At 43.5% G+C, this 18,761-nt stretch overlaps 2 protein-coding genes across 5 annotated transcripts in view; one reads left to right on the forward strand and one right to left on the reverse strand.

Moving 5' to 3' along the window:
* LOC138666798 (uncharacterized) overlaps nt 1-18,761 on the reverse strand; it is a 121,833-nt gene that overhangs the window by 64,483 nt on the left and 38,589 nt on the right. Inside the window, exon 2 of the mRNA XM_069754971.1 lies at nt 14,936-15,050. Within this exon, the coding sequence (XP_069611072.1) occupies nt 14,936-15,050 (115 nt within the window). The remainder of the gene's footprint in view (nt 1-14,935; nt 15,051-18,761) is intronic.
* ZMIZ1 (zinc finger MIZ-type containing 1) overlaps nt 4,377-18,761 on the forward strand; it is an 816,521-nt gene continuing 802,136 nt past the window's right edge. For all 4 annotated transcript variants that reach the window (XM_069753082.1, XM_069753084.1, XM_069753085.1 and 1 more), the window contains exon 1: nt 4,377-4,709. The gene's annotated coding sequence lies outside the window, so the exon portion shown is untranslated. The remainder of the gene's footprint in view (nt 4,710-18,761) is intronic.

Consider the following 18,761-nt stretch of genomic DNA (forward strand, 5'->3'; position numbering starts at 1 on the left):
ATCCTGTATGAGGTGATTGCTGTATATGAGCTCTCTGCACCCTGTGTAGCTCCTGTAGATGAGGTGACTGCTGTATATGAGCTCTCTGCACCCCGTGTAGCTCCTGTAGATGAGGTGATTGCTGTATATGAGCTCTCTGCACCCCGTGTAGATCCTGTATATGAGGTGATTGCTGTATATGAGCTCTCTGCACCCCGTGTGGATCCTGTATATGAGGTGATTGCTGTATATGAGCTCTCTGCACCCCGTGTAGATCCTGTATATGAGGTGACTGCTGTATATGAGCTCTCTGCACCCCGTGTAGCTCCTGTAGATGAGGTGACTGCTGTATATGAGCTCTCTGCACCCCGTGTAGCTCCTGTAGATGAGGTGATTGCTGTACATGAGCTCTCTGCACCCTGTGTAGCTCCTGTAGATGAGGTGATTTCTGTATATGAGCTCTCTGCACCCCGTGTAGCTCCTGTAGATGAGGTAATTGCTGTATATGAGCTCTCTGCACCCCGTGTAGCTCCTGTAGATGAGGTGATTGCTGTATATGAGCTCCCTGCACCCTGTGTAGCTCCTGTAGATGAGGTGACTGCTGTATATGAGCTCTCTGCACCCCGTGTAGCTCCTGTAGATGAGGTGATTGCTGTATATGAGCTCTCTGCACCCCGTGTAGCTCCTGTAGATGAGGTGATTGCTGTATATGAGCTCTCTGCACCCTGTGTAGCTCCTGTAGATGAGGTGATTGCTGTATATGAGCTCTCTGCACCCCGTGTAGATCCTGTATGAGGTGATTGCTGTATATGAGCTCTCTGCACCCTGTGTAGCTCCTGTAGATGAGGTGACTGCTGTATATGAGCTCTCTGCACCCCGTGTAGCTCCTGTAGATGAGGTGATTGCTGTATATGAGCTCTCTGCACCCTGTGTAGCTCCTGTAGATGAGGTGACTGCTGTATATGAGCTCTCTGCACCCCGTGTAGCTCCTGTAGATGAGGTGACTGCTGTATATGAGCTCTCTGCACCCCGTGTAGCTCCTGTCTATGAGGTGACTGCTGTATATGAGCTCTCTGCACCCCGTGTAGCTCCTGTAGATGAGGTGACTGCTGTATATGAGCTCTCTGCACCCCGTGTAGCTCCTGTAGATGAGGTGACTGCTGTATATGAGCTCTCTGCACCCCGTGTAGATCCTGTATATGAGGGGACTGCTGTATATGAGCTCTCTGCACCCCGTGTAGCTCCTGTATATGAGGGGATTGCTGTATATGAGCTCTCTGCACCCCGTGTAGCTACTGTAGATGAGGTGACTGCTGTATATGAGCTCTCTGCACCCCGTGTAGCTCCTGTAGATGAGGTGATTGCTGTATATGAGCTCTCTGCACCCCGTGTAGCTCCTGTAGATGAGGTGATTGCTGTATATGAGCTCTCTGCACCCCGTGTAGCTCCTGTATATGAGGTGACTGCTGTATATGAGCTCTCTGCACCCCGTGTAGCTCCTGTAGATGAGGTGATTGCTGTATATGAGCTCTCTGCACCCCGTGTAGATCCTGTATATGAGGTGACTGCTGTATATGAGCTCTCTGCACCCCGTGTAGCTCCTGTAGATGAGGTGACTGCTGTATATGAGATCTCTGCACCCCGTGTAGCTCCTGTAGATGAGGTGATTGCTGTATATGAGCTCTCTGCACCCCGTGTAGCTCCTGTAGATGAGGTGATTGCTGTATATGAGCTCTCTGCACCCCGTGTAGATCCTGTATATGAGGGGACTGCTGTATATGAGCTCTCTGCACCCCGTGTAGCTCCTGTATATGAGGTGATTGCTGTATATGAGCTCTCTGCACCCGTGTAGCTCCTGTAGATGAGGTGATTGCTGTATATGAGCTCTCTGCACCCGTGTAGCTCCTGTAGATGAGGTGATTGCTGTATATGAGCTCTCTGCACCCCGTGTAGCTCCTGTAGATGAGGTGACTGCTGTATATGAGCTCTCTGCACCCCGTGTAGATCCTGTATATGAGGTGACTGCTGTATATGAGCTCTCTGCACCCCGTGTAGCTCCTGTAGATGAGGTGACTGCTGTATATGAGCTCTCTGCACCCCGTGTAGATCCTGTATATGAGGTGACTGCTGTATATGAGCTCTCTGCACCCCGTGTAGCTCCTGTATATGAGGTGATTGCTGTATATGAGCTCTCTGCACCCGTGTAGCTCCTGTAGATGAGGTGATTGCTGTATATGAGCTCTCTGCACCCCGTGTAGCTCCTGTATATGAGGTGATTGCTGTATATGAGTTCTCTGCACCCCGTGTAGCTCCTGTAGATGAGGTGATTGCTGTATATGAGCTCTCTGCACCCCGTGTAGCTCCTGTAGATGAAGTGATTGCTGTATATGAGCTCTCTGCACCCCGTGTAGCTCCTGTAGATGAGGTGATTGCTGTATATGAGCTCTCTGCACCCCGTGTAGCTCCTGTAGATGAGGTGACTGCTGTATATGAGCTCTCTGCACCCCGTGTAGATCCTGTATATGAGGTGACTGCTGTATATGAGCTCTCTGCACCCCGTGTAGCTCCTGTAGATGAGGTGATTGCTGTATATGAGCTCTCTGCACCCGTGTAGCTCCTGTAGATGAGGTGATTGCTGTATATGAGCTCTCTGCACCCCGTGTAGCTCCTGTAGATGAGGTGACTGCTGTATATGAGCTCTCTGCACCCCGTGTAGATCCTGTATATGAGGTGACTGCTGTATATGAGCTCTCTGCACCCCGTGTAGCTCCTGTAGATGAGGTGACTGCTGTATATGAGCTCTCTGCACCCCGTGTAGATCCTGTATATGAGGTGACTGCTGTATATGAGTTCTCTGCACCCCGTGTAGCTCCTGTAGATGAGGTGATTGCTGTATATGAGCTCTCTGCACCCCGTGTAGCTCCTGTAGATGAAGTGATTGCTGTATATGAGCTCTCTGCACCCCGTGTAGCTCCTGTAGATGAGGTGATTGCTGTATATGAGCTCTCTGCACCCCGTGTAGCTCCTGTAGATGAGGTGACTGCTGTATATGAGCTCTCTGCACCCCGTGTAGATCCTGTATATGAGGTGACTGCTGTATATGAGCTCTCTGCACCCCGTGTAGCTCCTGTAGATGAGGTGACTGCTGTATATGAGCTCTCTGCACCCCGTGTAGATCCTGTATATGAGGTGACTGCTGTATATGAGCTCTCTGCACCCCGTGTAGATCCTGTATATGAGGTGACTGCTGTATATGAGCTCTCTGCACCCCGTGTAGCTCCTGTATATGAGGTGATTGCTGTATATGAGCTCTCTGCACCCGTGTAGCTCCTGTAGATGAGGTGATTGCTGTATATGAGCTCTCTGCACCCCGTGTAGCTCCTGTATATGAGGTGATTGCTGTATATGAGTTCTCTGCACCCGTGTAGCTCCTGTAGATGAGGTGATTGCGGTATATGAGCTCTCTGCACCCCGTGTAGCTCCTGTAGATGAGGTGACTGCTGTATATGAGCTCTCTGCACCCCGTGTAGATCCTGTAGATGAGGTGACTGCTGTATATGAGCTCTCTGCACCCCGTGTAGCTCCTGTAGATGAAGTGATTGCTGTATATGAGTTCTCTGCACCCGTGTAGCTCCTGTAGATGAGGTGATTGCGGTATATGAGCTCTCTGCACCCCGTGTAGCTCCTGTAGATGAGGTGACTGCTGTATATGAGCTCTCTGCACCCCGTGTAGATCCTGTAGATGAGGTGACTGCTGTATATGAGCTCTCTGCACCCCGTGTAGCTCCTGTAGATGAGGTGATTGCTGTATATGAGCTCTCTGCACCCGTGTAGCTCCTGTAGATGAGGTGATTGCTGTATATGAGCTCTCTGCACCCCGTGTAGATCCTGTATATGAGGTGACTGCTGTATATGAGCTCTCTGCACCCGTGTAGCTCCTGTAGATGAGGTGATTGCTGTATATGAGCTCTCTGCACCCCGTGTAGATCCTGTATATGAGGTGACTGCTGTATATGAGCTCTCTGCACCCCGTGTAGCTCCTGTATATGAGGTGACTGCTGTATATGAGCTCTCTGCACCCCGTGTAGCTCCTGTATATGAGGTGATTGCTGTATATGAGCTCTCTGCACCTCGTGTAGCTCCTGTAGATGAGGTGATTGCTGTATATGAGCTCTCTGCACCCCGTGTAGCTCCTGTATATGAGGTGATTGCTGTATATGAGCTCTCTGCACCCCGTGTAGCTCCTGTAGATGAGGTGAATGCTGTATATGAGCTCTCTGCACCTCGTGTAGCTCCTGTATATGAGGTGATTGCAGTATATGAGCTCTCTGCACCCCGTGTAGCTCCTGTAGATGAGGTGACTGCAGGGTGTTACTCCGCCATCCACCTGCTATAGCACAGGCAGCAGAGTCCAGCTCCCGTCATGTCGTGCGTCCTCCTCCAGCTCCAGTCTCGGAGCAGCAGCACAGCCCGGGTTTTCCCGCCCACCGGCAGGCATGGTAATAGAATAGGCTATGTAATTTGACACTTCAACTTACTGTGCTCCCTGGTAGTTGATTCACTTACTCACCCACTAACACTGAGCTGTTTTACTGTCTGTGGGCAAAAAAAAAGGACGGAAAGCTGCAGGAATAGGGGGAGGAAGTGCAGTGCCAGGCTGAGAGGTGCCCAACAACCACCGGGATATTGTGCATGTGCTGCCAGGCTGCCCGCTCTCCTGCCTTCAGCTGGTAAGTTTCCTCTCTCCTCACACCTCCATGAGAGGTTCTCCCAAACAATGGATCATGGAAGGATCTTGGGGATCCTGTGGAAGGACGGACACGCTGTGTTTGTGCCCTGCAGGCTGGCCCTGGCAGTGGGCACGCCAAGCATTTCTGCCAGCAGCCTGTGCAAGGTCAGCGGGTCTGTGGGCATTGTGCTGCCATGGAGAAAGTTGCCCTTGGCATCCTGGCCATGTATGGAATGAGCTTGCTTTCCTTTTGTTGTGATTCCTGGCACAATTGATTGTTAGCTTGGTGGGCAAGCATCTCCTGTGCGTGGTGTAAGTGATCAACCTGTGCTGTGCTGGTGGCCACATTGGTGCCAGTAGTGCCGCTGGATCTGACACCACTGGCCGTGAGGTGGATTCTCCTGCTGCCTGGTGTGCAATGGTGGCCATCGTGCTGGTCATTAATATTAATGGTGTCTGTGTGGCTGTGCTGCTCAGGTGCAGAATGGAAGCGGCTCAGCCCTGTGCAATGCTTGGATGTTCTGAGGTCCCAGTAACCAGCACAAGAGGTGGTGGAAAGGGATTTGAAAAGGAACTCTGCTTTCTTAGGAATCCCTCCCCCTTCCCAGGGCTATCAGTGTGTGATTTAGCTGCCTCTAGAAATGCTCCTTTTAAAACACTTAAGGAATGTGTACTGACCCCCCTTCAGACCTAAAATGTATATATTGTCTACTCCCAGGGGAGCAAAAGCCTGGAAAAAAAGTTTCATCCAAACTTTTATGTTGTGAATAGATTTAAAAGTTCAGTGGAAGAAAATCCCCCTTCCCCTTGGCCTGGGCTTTCTAACTTTTCTTATAGTAAAGCTGGTGTATTTTCTGAAAATGCTCCTCTAATGTCTGCAGTCATTGCCAGAATGTGATTAACCCTGTGTGCTCTGGGAAACCAGTCACCAACATGTTCCATTCATTCTCCCTCCTACCTGTCCAATTCACAGATTTTCCAAGTCCCATTTATATGGTCACAGTGTAGGGCCACTATGTGTAGGGTCAGGATACTGCACTGTTTTGCTGAATGGTAGTGTGTCTGTGGATTAAGACCTGACAGCAGAGCAATTTGCATTTCTTTCCCTTATTAGACACTTTTGAATTACAAAATTATTTTATTCTGGTAATTTACTGTAAGAAAGGCAATAGAGCATTTGTTTAATGTTATTTTATGTATCATTATTAGTGTTATATGTTTAAAAAAAATATTTAGCAATAATATGCAATCTGGTCAGTGAAGTATGTAGAAACACCCTGCTTGGGGATAACCTTTGCCTAATACACACACCTCTTGCTTGCCTGCAGAGCTGTGGGTATGATGTACAGTACCACCATGAGACTGCATTACCGTCTGCTTGAGCAGAGAGGATATTCTTGTGCTTCAGTTCATAATCTGCAAAAGGCTTAATGGTTCTATGGTGCCAAAGGAATTGCTTTTCCCCTTTTACTCCGGTAGATCTCAGTGTTCTGACTGCTTTTTCAAAGCCTTGACATGAGAAAGGAGGATTTAACTTGGCAGCCTGAACAAATGCTCTTTCAGAGGTTTCCAAAGAGATGGTATGAGAGCGGTGAAGAAAAATAACCAAGTATGTGGGTTGTGTTGTGTATTTTTTTTATTCTCTCTTTTATTTTAAATGGTATCTACTCAACTGGTGTGATAGAAAATGTCCATTGACCATTGTCTGGTCCTATTGGGCCCTTCAGAAGCTAAAGGTGTTTATGATACAGTTGTGCTTTATACCTTGTCTATTAGCTTGCTTGTGCCTTCTGTTTCCCCGTGCTGTTTTTACTTTAATTCTGTGGATGTTGACTTTGGATTTCATACCTTGCCATTCAGGCCAGAATTTTACAGCTTGGATTTTTGGAAGGTGTACTGACAGCAAAATTCACGTGAGACTACAAAAAGAAATGTCTTGAATATATGATTTTCCAGGGAGGGCACGCGTTTATTTTACACATGTGGAAGACTGAGATATCTGCTTTTGTGGAATCTTTTGTCAAAGGAGAAAGTTTAGATGGATCCCTGTATTGTTTATATGTAAAAGTTCACACAACATTTTGCCCCAAAGTGTAAGTAATGTAGACCATTTTCATGGAGCCATGTCTTTATCAGTATTTTGCATCAATATTCGTAAGCCAAAACCAGAAGCACAGTGCACTGTTCCTGTCAAAATTCTGGATTATAGTTTAAGCCAATAGGGTTTACAGATTGAAACTTGTGAATTTGTGACTGCTGAACTACGGTATAGGTTACCTTGTGATGTCTTTATTGTTTGTACATGTCCAAGCTTAATTGTAACGTGCTGCAGAATATGTTTGCGCTATAGAAATACAATTATTATATTTTATGTTGCTTCTAGGACTGCATCAAGGTTTGTTTTATAAATGCAAACTACGTTACAGATGTGAACAGAGACTTGGCCAGAATTAGAAATTAAACCTTAACCAAATTAAAGTGCAGTGGAAAGATTTGCTGTTTGGTTTTACTCACTTTAAAAAAACAAAAAAAAAACTGTTAAAAAATAATGCAAAATAATGACCAAAATATGCCCATAGGATACTATTTATTAAAAAGTTTCTATGTATCAAGTGTGCTAGATAACCATAAACATCAATGGTCAGAGACAATCATACAGCATGATGTTGGATCCAGAAAGGGAACAAGTAAACATTTCATATGCTAAAAGTGCTACAACATTTGGATAGTTTTGCTAAATGGAGCCTTTAAGATATACTGCTAAAGTCTTTTAACAAAACAATTTGTTTTGGTTATTTTAATATTTTCATTTGAGACGACCATGTATCAGTTGTTTTAGCTGTGCACACAGTTTTTGGCTTCTAGGACACTAAATTAGGAGCCTTAGGACTGAGTGTGGCATCTCAGTATTTTCTTACCCCGCTTAGGGTTGGCAGACAGGTTTTGGTGCTGTGCCTTCTTGGAGGCTGGGGTGTTTTTGTTATATTGTGGCATCAATCTTCTGTGGAGAAGGGGGAGGAGAGACTGGTGTTCACTGAGCACTGATTCAGGTTTATGAATGACAGAAGACTTGTGCTGACCCCCTTTTTTTTCTTGTGTTCAAGACTAGGATGTTGAAACACCAGCCTCCAGACAAAAGGCACATTGAGCAGCAAGGTCTGCAGCAGAGCACGTGTGACTTGGAGGCTAAATGGGGGGGATTACTGAGTCTAGCAATGTGTTCCCCTGTTTTAATATGCTGTGAACAAGTAAATAAGCCTGTTAACTTGTTTACATTGTAGTCAGGAATATAAAGCAGCATTTTATGAATTGCTGTCTCCTTCCTAGCTACATCTATTTTTATAACTTAACTGTTTCATAAGTTCAAAAATATTTTTCTAGAAAAGGCATTTGCTAGTACAACGTGTAAGCGTCTGCAGTTTCCTCATTGCATACATTCTGAGTAAACAATGTTGGCTTTCTTTTGTACCACTGTCATGAAATGTGTTTCATTGATAAATCCATATAATCTTGATTTGTTAAGGAGGCTGTCTGGTTGGAAAAAAAAATCTAACAAAAACAACTGTCATAGAAAATGGCAAATATTTAGGAGGGTCCCTCGTTTAGGCTTCTCAGTATTAGCCACAGTGGATATTGACAACAATCTATCATATTGGCTGATAAGCCTGTCGTGAATGGACCATTGATGAGAATGGTGTATTCAAATTAGCTCTATTGCGGAAGAAATTTTTTTTCTTGCAAATAAAACCTAGGAAAGGTAGTTGCAAGATTATGGCCTTCATTTTAAATGAGCTGGATGGTGGTTTATGCTGGCTATGAACATTCTGTGAGCATAGGTTCCTTGCTCATAGTGTGTTATCGCCAGCACATCACCTGTTTTTGGCATGATATGCTACTAATAAGGTCAGTTTTCAAGCAGGTTTAAAAATCATTGCACCCAAAGAAGAGCATAATTCTTGTTTCGTCAGGTGATTTTCTGCCTGTATAGACTAGCTAATACTTGAGAACAAGTGTTTCTACATAATCATTTTCTGATGATAATGATTATCACTTCTCAATAGACCAATATTTTATTTCTTTCTTTTCTGCAACAGAGCTAATTTGCATATTATTTCCCAAGACACATTGCCTGTGTGAGTCCATATTCAACTGGTTCCTTTAAGCTGGTGGATCTACAGGGTGGGCCATTTATATGGTTACACCTAAATAAAATGGGAATAGTTTGTGATATCAACTTCCTGTTTGTGGCACATTAGTATATGGGAGGGGGAAAATTTTTCAAGATGGGTGGTGACCATGGCAGCCATTTTGAAGTTGGCCATTTTGGATCCACCTTTATTTTTTCCAATGGGAAGAGGGTCATGTGACACATTAAACTTACTGAGAATTTCACAAAAAAAATGGTGTGCTAGGTTTTAACATAACTTCATTCTTTCATGAGTTATTTACAAGTTTATGACCACTTATAAACTGTCTTCAAATTGCTGCCCATTGTATTGGATTGTCAATGCAACCCTCTTCTCCCACTCTTGACACACTGATAGCAACACCAGATAAGAAATGCTAGCACAGGCTTCCAGTATCTGTTGTTTCAGATGCTGGGGTCATCTGAAGGCAATTGTCTATGCTGTGAAGATACGAGATGTGCAGCATCTGAAACAACGGGTACTGGAAGCCTGTGCTAGCATTTCTTCTGTGGTGTTGCTATCAGTGTGTCAAGAGTGGGAGAAGAGGGTTGCATTGACAATCCAACGCAATGGGCAGCAATTTGAAGACCGTTTATAAGTGGTCATAAACTTGTAAATAACTCATGAAATAATAAATTTGCATTAAAACCAAGCACACCATTGTTTTTCTTGTGAAATTCTCAATTCGTTTGATGTCGCATGACCCTCTTTACATTGGAAAAAATAAAGTTGGATCCAAAATGGCCGACTTCAAAATGGCCACCATGGTCACCATCCATCTTGAAAAGTTTTTCCCCTCCCATATACTAATTTGCCACAAGCAGGAAGTTGATACCACCAACCATTCCCATTTTATTTAGGTGTATCCATATAAAAAATAACAACAAACTGTATAGTAGCTGGTAAGTTATAGTACTAAAATCGTAAGGACAGCCAGTGGCCTCCTTGACGAGTGTTTCGCCAATCTTCTTCAGATGGGGTACAAAATGTGCCTCAAGAGGGCCGCTTGGGGGTGCTTACCACTTTGCCGTTTGTTCAGTTGTTTTCTTTTGTGTAGTTATTACTTTGGTATTGATATGTGCAAATGTGTGTATCTTGTCAGACATGTACTTAAAGGAAATACTTGGTTATGCATAAGATATCTACCTTACATGTAACCAATGCTTTATACGTTTTGTTATTGTTTTCAATCACATTAATGTAAGGGGTCCATTTCCTCTTGTTGGATTATTAGTCAATTTTTGCTGACCCCTAATTATTATAGGGCCTATTTGACTTACAGTATGAGAAGGGAGCGGGGAAGAGTGAGAAATAAAATAGATCTGAACAGCATGTAGTACAAAGGATGTCCTGCTCTATTTAAATAGTATAGTTTTTAAGTGGCTAAAGTTAATAAAAATGCTTCCTTAGATTCTGTTCTATTAGCGTTTAGTTTTCATACAAGATGATCTGTTTTTTAAGGCTATGTGCACACTTTGCAGATTCCACTGCGGATTTTTCCGCAGCGGAATTGCAAAATCCGCAGTGAAAACCCATCGCGTTTTTTACTGCGGATTTATCGCGGTTTTTACTGCGTTTTCTTCTGCGGATTTTCAACTGCAGTTTTCTATTGGAGCAGCTGAAAATCCGCAGAAAAGAAGTGACATGCTGCGGAATGTAATCCGCAGCGTTTCCGCGCGGATTTTTCTGCAGCATGTGCACAGCGTTTTTTGTTTCCCATAGGTTTACATTGAAATGTAAACTCATGGGAAACTGCTGCGGATCCGCAGCGGTCAAATCCGCTGCGGATCCGCAGCAAAATCCGCAAAGTGTGAATATAGCCTATGTCAATGGAATGTTCCTAGAATCACCGTTTCTCTGGATCAGTGATGTGTCTGATCTCTGTGATCTTACCAATGGAACCTTCTCCAGTCAGTCTGCTAGGTAGATTGCTACCTGGCTCCTGGAATTTGAATAGGTTTGGAAAAGACAAATTCAGAGGAAGCAACAAAATGGAAATCTAAACACAAATCTTCACACTTCTAATTTGCTGTGGATTTTGCCGATTTACCTCTGTGGCTCTTCCTGCAGAAAATGTAAACAAGAAATTTAATCCACACTTGCAAATTTTGCTTCAGAACCACAGGCAATTGCCAGAGAAAACTACAACATTAAGTGAACTGCGGATTTGATTATTAAATTATGGATTTGTTGCAGATTTGGATCTGTTAGAGTTGACATGCTAGGGAGTAAGCTGCAGGGATCTGCATGGCAGAAATCATGCAATGAAAATCTGCTGCAAAATGTTCTCCAAGCTGCAGGTTATATCACAACACTACTTGCAGTCATTATACAGATGCTAAAATGTAAATCAAAACAGTAATCCCATGATTGGATAGAGATAATATTATAGTGATAGGTTCTATTGTCCCACAATATTAATCCCAATCTCTAATATAACCCCGTTCTTACGCAAAGTTAAATGGAATCATATAGAAACAAACGCGTATTTAGAAACACCAGATAACAAACTTTATTAGAATAAAATCAGAAATACACAACTCTTAAAATAACACCCATAGGTAGATGAGCCAAAAAGGCACAGCGCCGAAACTCGCGTAGGGGTTGTGGCACCATCTCCTGAGCTTTAGTAAGTCCCTGTCACATCTGTTCATTATGGCACTTGCCAGTATGGGTGTTTGTTTTGTCTATTATCTGCCGTATTGCTAGTATATGCCACTTTGATATTGCCGCTTGGCTCAGTTACGTGGTATCTATATGTGCATGTGTGGTGATTTGTAGGGATCCCTATTTTAGGAGTTCCACCGTATACAGCAAACACTTAAAGTATTATGAATTACTAGGTTTTGCAGGACTTACCGCTCAGTAGTGGTGCCATTTTTTGTATTTTTTGGCTCATCTACCTATGGGTGTTATTTTAAGAGTTGTGTATTTCTGATTTTATTCTAATAAAGTTTGTTATCTGGTGTTTCTAAATACGCGTTTGTTTCTATATGATTCCAGATGCTAAAATGTATAACATTCCTGCCATAACAATGAGGACTAAGGGGGATTTCTCATATGGCAGAATACTTCCAGAAATTTCAGTCTCATTTGACTGAATCTTGGAGAAATGTCTTTTTGTTGGTAGAATAACTAGTTAAATAGGACTAGTTTTCAGTCGCATTAATTTAACAAATCTGCTGCATGTGAATATACCCATAAAGTGCAAAGTTCTGTATGAAATGCCACCACTTCATAAACATGGTTTACTATGTATTACAAGCCAAGACGGGATTTGTTTTGGGAGGTTCAGTGGTCATCTTGTTCTAAGAAGTGGCAGGTCTGTAAACCCTACTCCTCCTCCCCCTAAAGCCTGCGGTGTTTCTCCCCTGGGGAAATCTCTGAAATCTGACCCTGTAAGCAGCTGTCTGTTGTGTAGTTGAGTCTGGGGGTCTCTTTCTGAGTCTTTTCTTTGGAGAGGGTTCTGCAGGACAGGCAGTGTCATGCAAATAATGTTGCCTTTTGCTTGCTAGATTACACTAATAATAATTAAAGGAGCTAGGTGTGACTTAGGCTATGTTCACATTAGCGTTGTGCGGTGCTGCGTCGGGCGCAGCCGCGGTGACGCATGTGTCATGCGCCCCTATATTTAACATGAGGGGCGCATGGACATGCGTTGTCTTGCGTCTTGTGACGCATGCATCTTTTTGGCACAACAGAAAACGCTGCATGATGCAGTTTTTTCTGTGCCAAAAATCATGAAAAAATGAACGCATGTGTCACAAAAAGCTGCATTTTGCATGCGTGGTGCGTTGCGTCGCCGACGCAGCACCGCACAACGCAAATGTGAACGTAGCCTTATCTGAGGCCTACAAAACACAAAACACATGTGGAATTCATGCACAGCTCTTTGGGCTGTCACCTGCACCCCCTGGATAACATACATTTTGTCTGTTTCTGAGGGGAGTGGTCCATTATGGAGAATTGGAGACATTTATTTCAGGTAGTAAACCAGGATGGGTTTCATGTGTATGCTTAGTGTATATTTGTGCACACCGCTACACTGGCCATCCAGATGAAAAATTACATGTCCAAAGTATTTCTGAGGTAATTTGATATCATTATTCCTGCTGGTCCTGTTTAGATTGCCTGATAGGTTATATCAAGAATAACTTATGTGCTTCCTATTCTGAGCTGGGGACATGTCCCTACTGGGGGAGGGGTGAGATGCTGCCTTATGCATTGTTCTGTTTCCTGACGGGAAGCAGAATCACATTTGTGACCTTTACATCCATCTGCGAGGAGAAACTGTGTGGCCTCTTCCACTAACATGGCAAAAAGAAGCAGCTAAAGCACTTGTGTCTGCACTGCAGCAGTCCGATCTTTACTGTCCAGCTGTGCATTGGTAATTATTGTGGTTTTATATATCTTTTATTAAACATGTAGTATTAAGGTCATTTCAGAACATTATAAATAAAAGACTGCTTTTTGGTGATGACTTCTGGGTTTCTCTTTAAACGACTTACTATGCCCAAAAATATTGATTTACATCTCTGACGTCCACCAATGTGAAAATGAGAGTCATCCCTAATACTGAATGTAAAGTTTGTATGTGTGCCTTGTGGCAGCTATATATGTTATGGGTATTTCCATTGGAGTGCTGCTTCCATACCTCTTCGTGTGTACGTATGTGTGTATATATATATATATATATATATATATATATATATATATATATATATATATATATATATATATATTATAATTTTTTTTTCTTCACTTAAGAAAGCAAGTTTGCAATGTGAAAGTTAACTTGTGGCCAGCCAGGATGTTTCTGCCCTGTGGAATTTATTCCGTTTGCACAGTAGACTTGTTCGTGGATTTGTGTTCTACCTGCAGGTTTTCTCTTCTTGGTGCACTGCTTGCCCCTTTTATGTGTGTTTTGCTCCTGTGTGTTATCTTCCTGCTGCACAATAGGTTCTGGTTAATGTTTAAGGATAAGGTAACTCATTCATGGCTAGGCTGCATTAAAAGAAGCACAGCTGCTGGCTAACATTATTTCAAGGAGAAACACAATTTCAAGTGAAGCTAATTATACAATTTGTCTACAGTTTATAAAAGTTTACACTTGACGTGTAAGTGACTGTAGCCTACTGTACCCCGTTATCAGCCAACTCTGTCTCGGCAGAGACTTCCGGCCCCCATACACCTCAAACAAACATTGACCAGGTTTGGATTGCATTAGAATTTAGGCTGAGCCCACTGACACCAGCAGACTAAGCTTACGTGCTAATGTGGACGGGGCTCCCAACTCTTTCTTCACAGATTGACCTGAACCATCTTTCAACCAACAGCTATTTACTGTGTATGGGGCCCTATAGGCTGGCCATAACAAACTATGACTGTTTAGCCAGCAGCTATTTGCCTTGTTTTCTCATTTATATTCCTGTCAGTCAAATAAGCTTGTTTGTGTGAAGAGAAATTGTCATCAGTCTGAACCTCAACCACTGATTATCTAAGGACCCCAAACACAGACTCGCCAATAGTCTTGTGTATGCAGGTTCTCTCAACATTATATGAGGAGGATATGGCCTGTTGAATTTCTAGTACTTTTCTTCTACAGAGGATAAACCTCTGCAGCTCGCATAGATGACACAGGGACGCTCTGCTAAGACAAGTGTTCTGTGTATGGCGAAGTCAGGAAAGATAGTTGTTGGCCAAAGGTTTGTTCGGCCACAGCTATCTAACATGTATGGAGAAAAAAGAAAGGAAGGAAAAACGAGAGGCTTGGAGCATAGAGCACTGACACTCGGCTCACGCTTGCAGCGGAGCAGGAGCCGAGGGTCAGTAGCTAATGTAACTCCAGCATTACTGTTATCCGATTCCCTCTCTTGCAAGAATTGGATCACAGCTGCGGAGAAGATGGAGAACTTAAAGGGAATCTGTCACCTCACTTTGGCCACCGGCATCAGGGGCTTATCTACAACATTCGGTAATGCTGTAGATCAGCCCCAGATGTAACCTGAAAGATAAGAAAAGCAAGTTAGATTATACTCACCCAGGGGCGGTCCGGTCGGATGGGCATCGGAGGTCCGGGTTGGGGCCTCCCATCTTCATGCGATAACGTCCCCCTTCTTTGCTTCCTGTTGCGGCTCCTGCGCAGGCGTAAAGTACTGCAGTGCGCAGGCAGTGGGAAAGGTTAGACTTATATGGATGTGCACTGTCCGATATACACTGCCAATCACAACATGTAGGATTTTTTTTTTTTTTTAAATTCCTCATGCCAACTCTGCATGAGACAAAAGATGCCAGTCGGCACAGCTCCATACTATAACATTGAAACATCGGATAGTACTCGTCAAAGTTATACGATGGCTATTTGCCAGTGTGAGTGTATCCTTACAATGAGGTTATATGGTATTCTTAACTAAAAAGTAGTTTCAGTGCATTTTGTCTGTATTTCTTCTTTCGCTCTGATTCACAAAGAACTAATTCCATAAAGAACTAGCAGCTTATGTTAAACATATTGCTTGGAGTCCAAATAGTTTTGAAAGGCAATATGTTTATGAGAATATCAGAAATTTGACAAAAGTAAAAAGAAAATAGCAATTTTCATTCTTTGAATGTTTATAACTTTTAAACCCTTCATGACATTTGACGTACATGTACGTCAAAGGTCCTGTCCCTGACTAATGCGGGCTCTCTCACTGAGCCCACATCTTTCCCAGCAGATGATGGCTGATTTAATAAGTCATCATATGCCTATAGCAGCCGCTGGTGGCCCCATACACTTTAAATTAGCACCAGCCAAACCCTACTATGTGAATGAGTTTGGTCTACTCTTTAGTGTGTATAGGGGACTAATAAGACAAAACTTACGTATTGCACTAATATAGCCAATACAATCAATCTACTATATAATTGTCTAATTCTGTCTGTTTGTCTGAAATGGAAAATCCCGATTCGCTGATTGCTCGCCTCATAGTTCACTTACGTTTACTGAACAAGTTTTGTCACACAGTGCCACTTAGTTCAGTCACGTTTATGGAACACGTTCAGTCAGTCAATGTGGTGTACAAAAATATTTTAGGTTGATATTGTTAACAAATATAGTGTCGATATACTTCTTTCGTCCGATGATTTATTTAAATACAGTTAGATATTCATGTAATGGTTTATATATTTTGATGATCTGTTTAATAATTTCGTTCAGTTGTATTACGTTCTATGAGCAATAAAATTTAATGATAATGTATATATTTTACCCGGAAAATCCTGTGTATTCATTGCATTATTCTTAAATCTTCTTCATAAATAAACTACATACATATTCTAGAATACCCGATGCGTTAGAATCGTGCCACCATTCAGTGTATCGTAAATATAATAGTGTCATGTAACTATTTTAGACTGCCAGCCCTTTTGTTCACAAAGGGATAAGCAGACTCCAGAGACATCTGGCAGCAGCTCTCTCATAGAGAACGCAAGAGTGAGCGCTTCTGTGTGTGGGAGAGTCAGCCGAGATAGCTGCTGGCTGGCAGCTACTTAATATATACAGGGAGCTTTAGGGCTTGTTTTCACTTGCGAGAAACACGTCCGTGTCTCGCATGTGGAAACGAAGCTCTGGCGCCGGCACTCCAGAGCGGAGCGTGCGGCCGCATAGCAACACATGTAGTTGCACGCTCCGCTCTGGAGTGTCGGCGCCAGAGCTTCGTTTCCACATGCGAGACACGGACGTGTTTCCCGCAAGTGATAACAAGCCCTTAGAGTATATTCATGATCTGAGGATTCAACAGCATCTCTGACCTATGATGTAATGGGGGATGTGGCCAGTGATCCTCTGAACGTTGTTAGTGGCTGGGGATGTGTGCACAAAGGGAGAGTAGGGAGCACGCAGAGGTGTTCCAGAGAGGTATGTTACATTATTATAAATTAATCCACTATATACTTGTCTAAGGGTCACTTCTGTCGCTCTGTCTTTATGTCACGGATATTCATTGGTCGCGGTCTCTGTCTGTCATGGAAATCCAATTCGCTGATTGGTCGTGGCAAAACAGCCACGACCAATCAGCGACCGGCACAGTCCGGCAGAAAAATGGCCGCTCCTTCCTCCCCGCAGTCAGTGCCCACTCCATACTCCCCTCCAGTCAGCCCTCACAGGTTTAATGCCAGCGTTAATGGACTGTGGTGTAATGCACTCCATTAACGCAGCTATTAACCCTGTGTGACCAACTTTTTACTATTGATGTGTATGCAGCACCAATAGTAAAAAGATCTAATGTTACAAATAATAATAATCAAAAGGTTATTCTCACCCTCCGCCGTCGTGTCCTCTCCTCGGCAGTGCAAGCGGCAGGTTCCGGGGCCAAGGATGGTATGCGAGAAGGACCTACCATGACGTCGCGGTCATGTGACCGTGACGTCATCACAGGTCCTGCGCTCATACCAACCCCGGGACCGGAAGCTGCCGCGTGCACCACACACAGGCGACAGGACTACAAGGGCTCCCTCGGAAGGTGAGAATATGTTTATTTTTTATTTTAACTCTTTTTTAACCTGTTACATACGTGGCTGGGCAATATACTACGCGGCTGGGCAGTATACTACGTGGCTGTGCTGTATACTGCGTGGCTCTGTGCTGTATACTACATCGCTGTGCAATATACTACGTGACTGGGCAATATACTACGTGGCTGGGCAATATACTACGTGGCTGAGCAATATACTACGTGGCTGGGCAATATACTACGTGTCTGTGCTGTATACTACGTGGCTCTGTGCTGTATACTACATGGCTGTGCAATATACTACATGGCTGTGCAATATACTACGTGACTGGGCAATATACTACGTGGCTGGGCAATATATTTCGTAGCTGGGCAATATACCACGTGGCTGGGCAATATACTACGTGGTTGGGCAATATACTACGTGGCTGGGCAATATACTACGTGGGCTGTGCAATATACTACGTGGACATGCATATTCTAGAATACCTGATGCGTTAGAATCGGGCCACAATCTAGTACATTATATGGCTCCTTGCTCCCTTTTAGTACACTGAGCCTGTGTAAAAACCAATGTCATTTCCTGTAATGACTACAGAACAGTCTTCGGACTATGTGAGCTAAAAGTGTTAGAAAGGAAGGCAAAACTATGCAAGCATCAATTTATCCATCTTGAGACCATGTCAAAGTCTCAGGATGGTGCTTTGAGGGTGGACATACGTGTGTGAGCTGTGGACAGATATAGCTATGGCAGATAAGCCAGATTACACTGCCTTTTGCAGAATGTAGCCTACAGGCAGAGGGGGACAGCTGGCAGGAAGTTTAGGATGTAAACAGTAACTGACCATACGGATATCTTCAGGGGGCTAAAGAAGATCTTTGGAGGTTTGCCAGATGCATTAGAGGGGCAGAATAATCATATAATGTATTTTTGTTTGCTTGCTTGTTTTTGTTGCACCTGGAAATTCCCTTTAAATTGGTTATGGTTTAAGAGAAAATCTCTATTGCAAGACTGCCATCCTCTTACAGAGACATAAGGAAATACTGTTTGTTGTGCAAATAAATCACATTTCTCCAAAATGACATTACACTTTAATAGTTTATTGAAAGATTTCTCCACACTAGAGGTTCTATTTTTGGAGATGTTCAGCTCTATAGTATGATCTCTTTACATTCTGGAAAGATGCGCTATATGTGTTTTTCTTGTATTATGGTAGAGGCTTCTGGAAGTCGCGAGGTGGTTTGGATGGGAGCAGTATACACTCCTGTGCTGCTGATCAGAAACAGTCCAATTGAAAGTAGTAGTTTAAAAAAAAAATGGGTACGGTATATTTTACTACGATGTATCACATCTACACGTTTGTGGGTCAGACTGAA

Source organism: Ranitomeya imitator, chromosome 2 (genome assembly GCF_032444005.1).
Source record: "Ranitomeya imitator isolate aRanImi1 chromosome 2, aRanImi1.pri, whole genome shotgun sequence".
In the NCBI taxonomy this organism is placed as follows: Eukaryota; Metazoa; Chordata; class Amphibia; order Anura; family Dendrobatidae; genus Ranitomeya; species Ranitomeya imitator.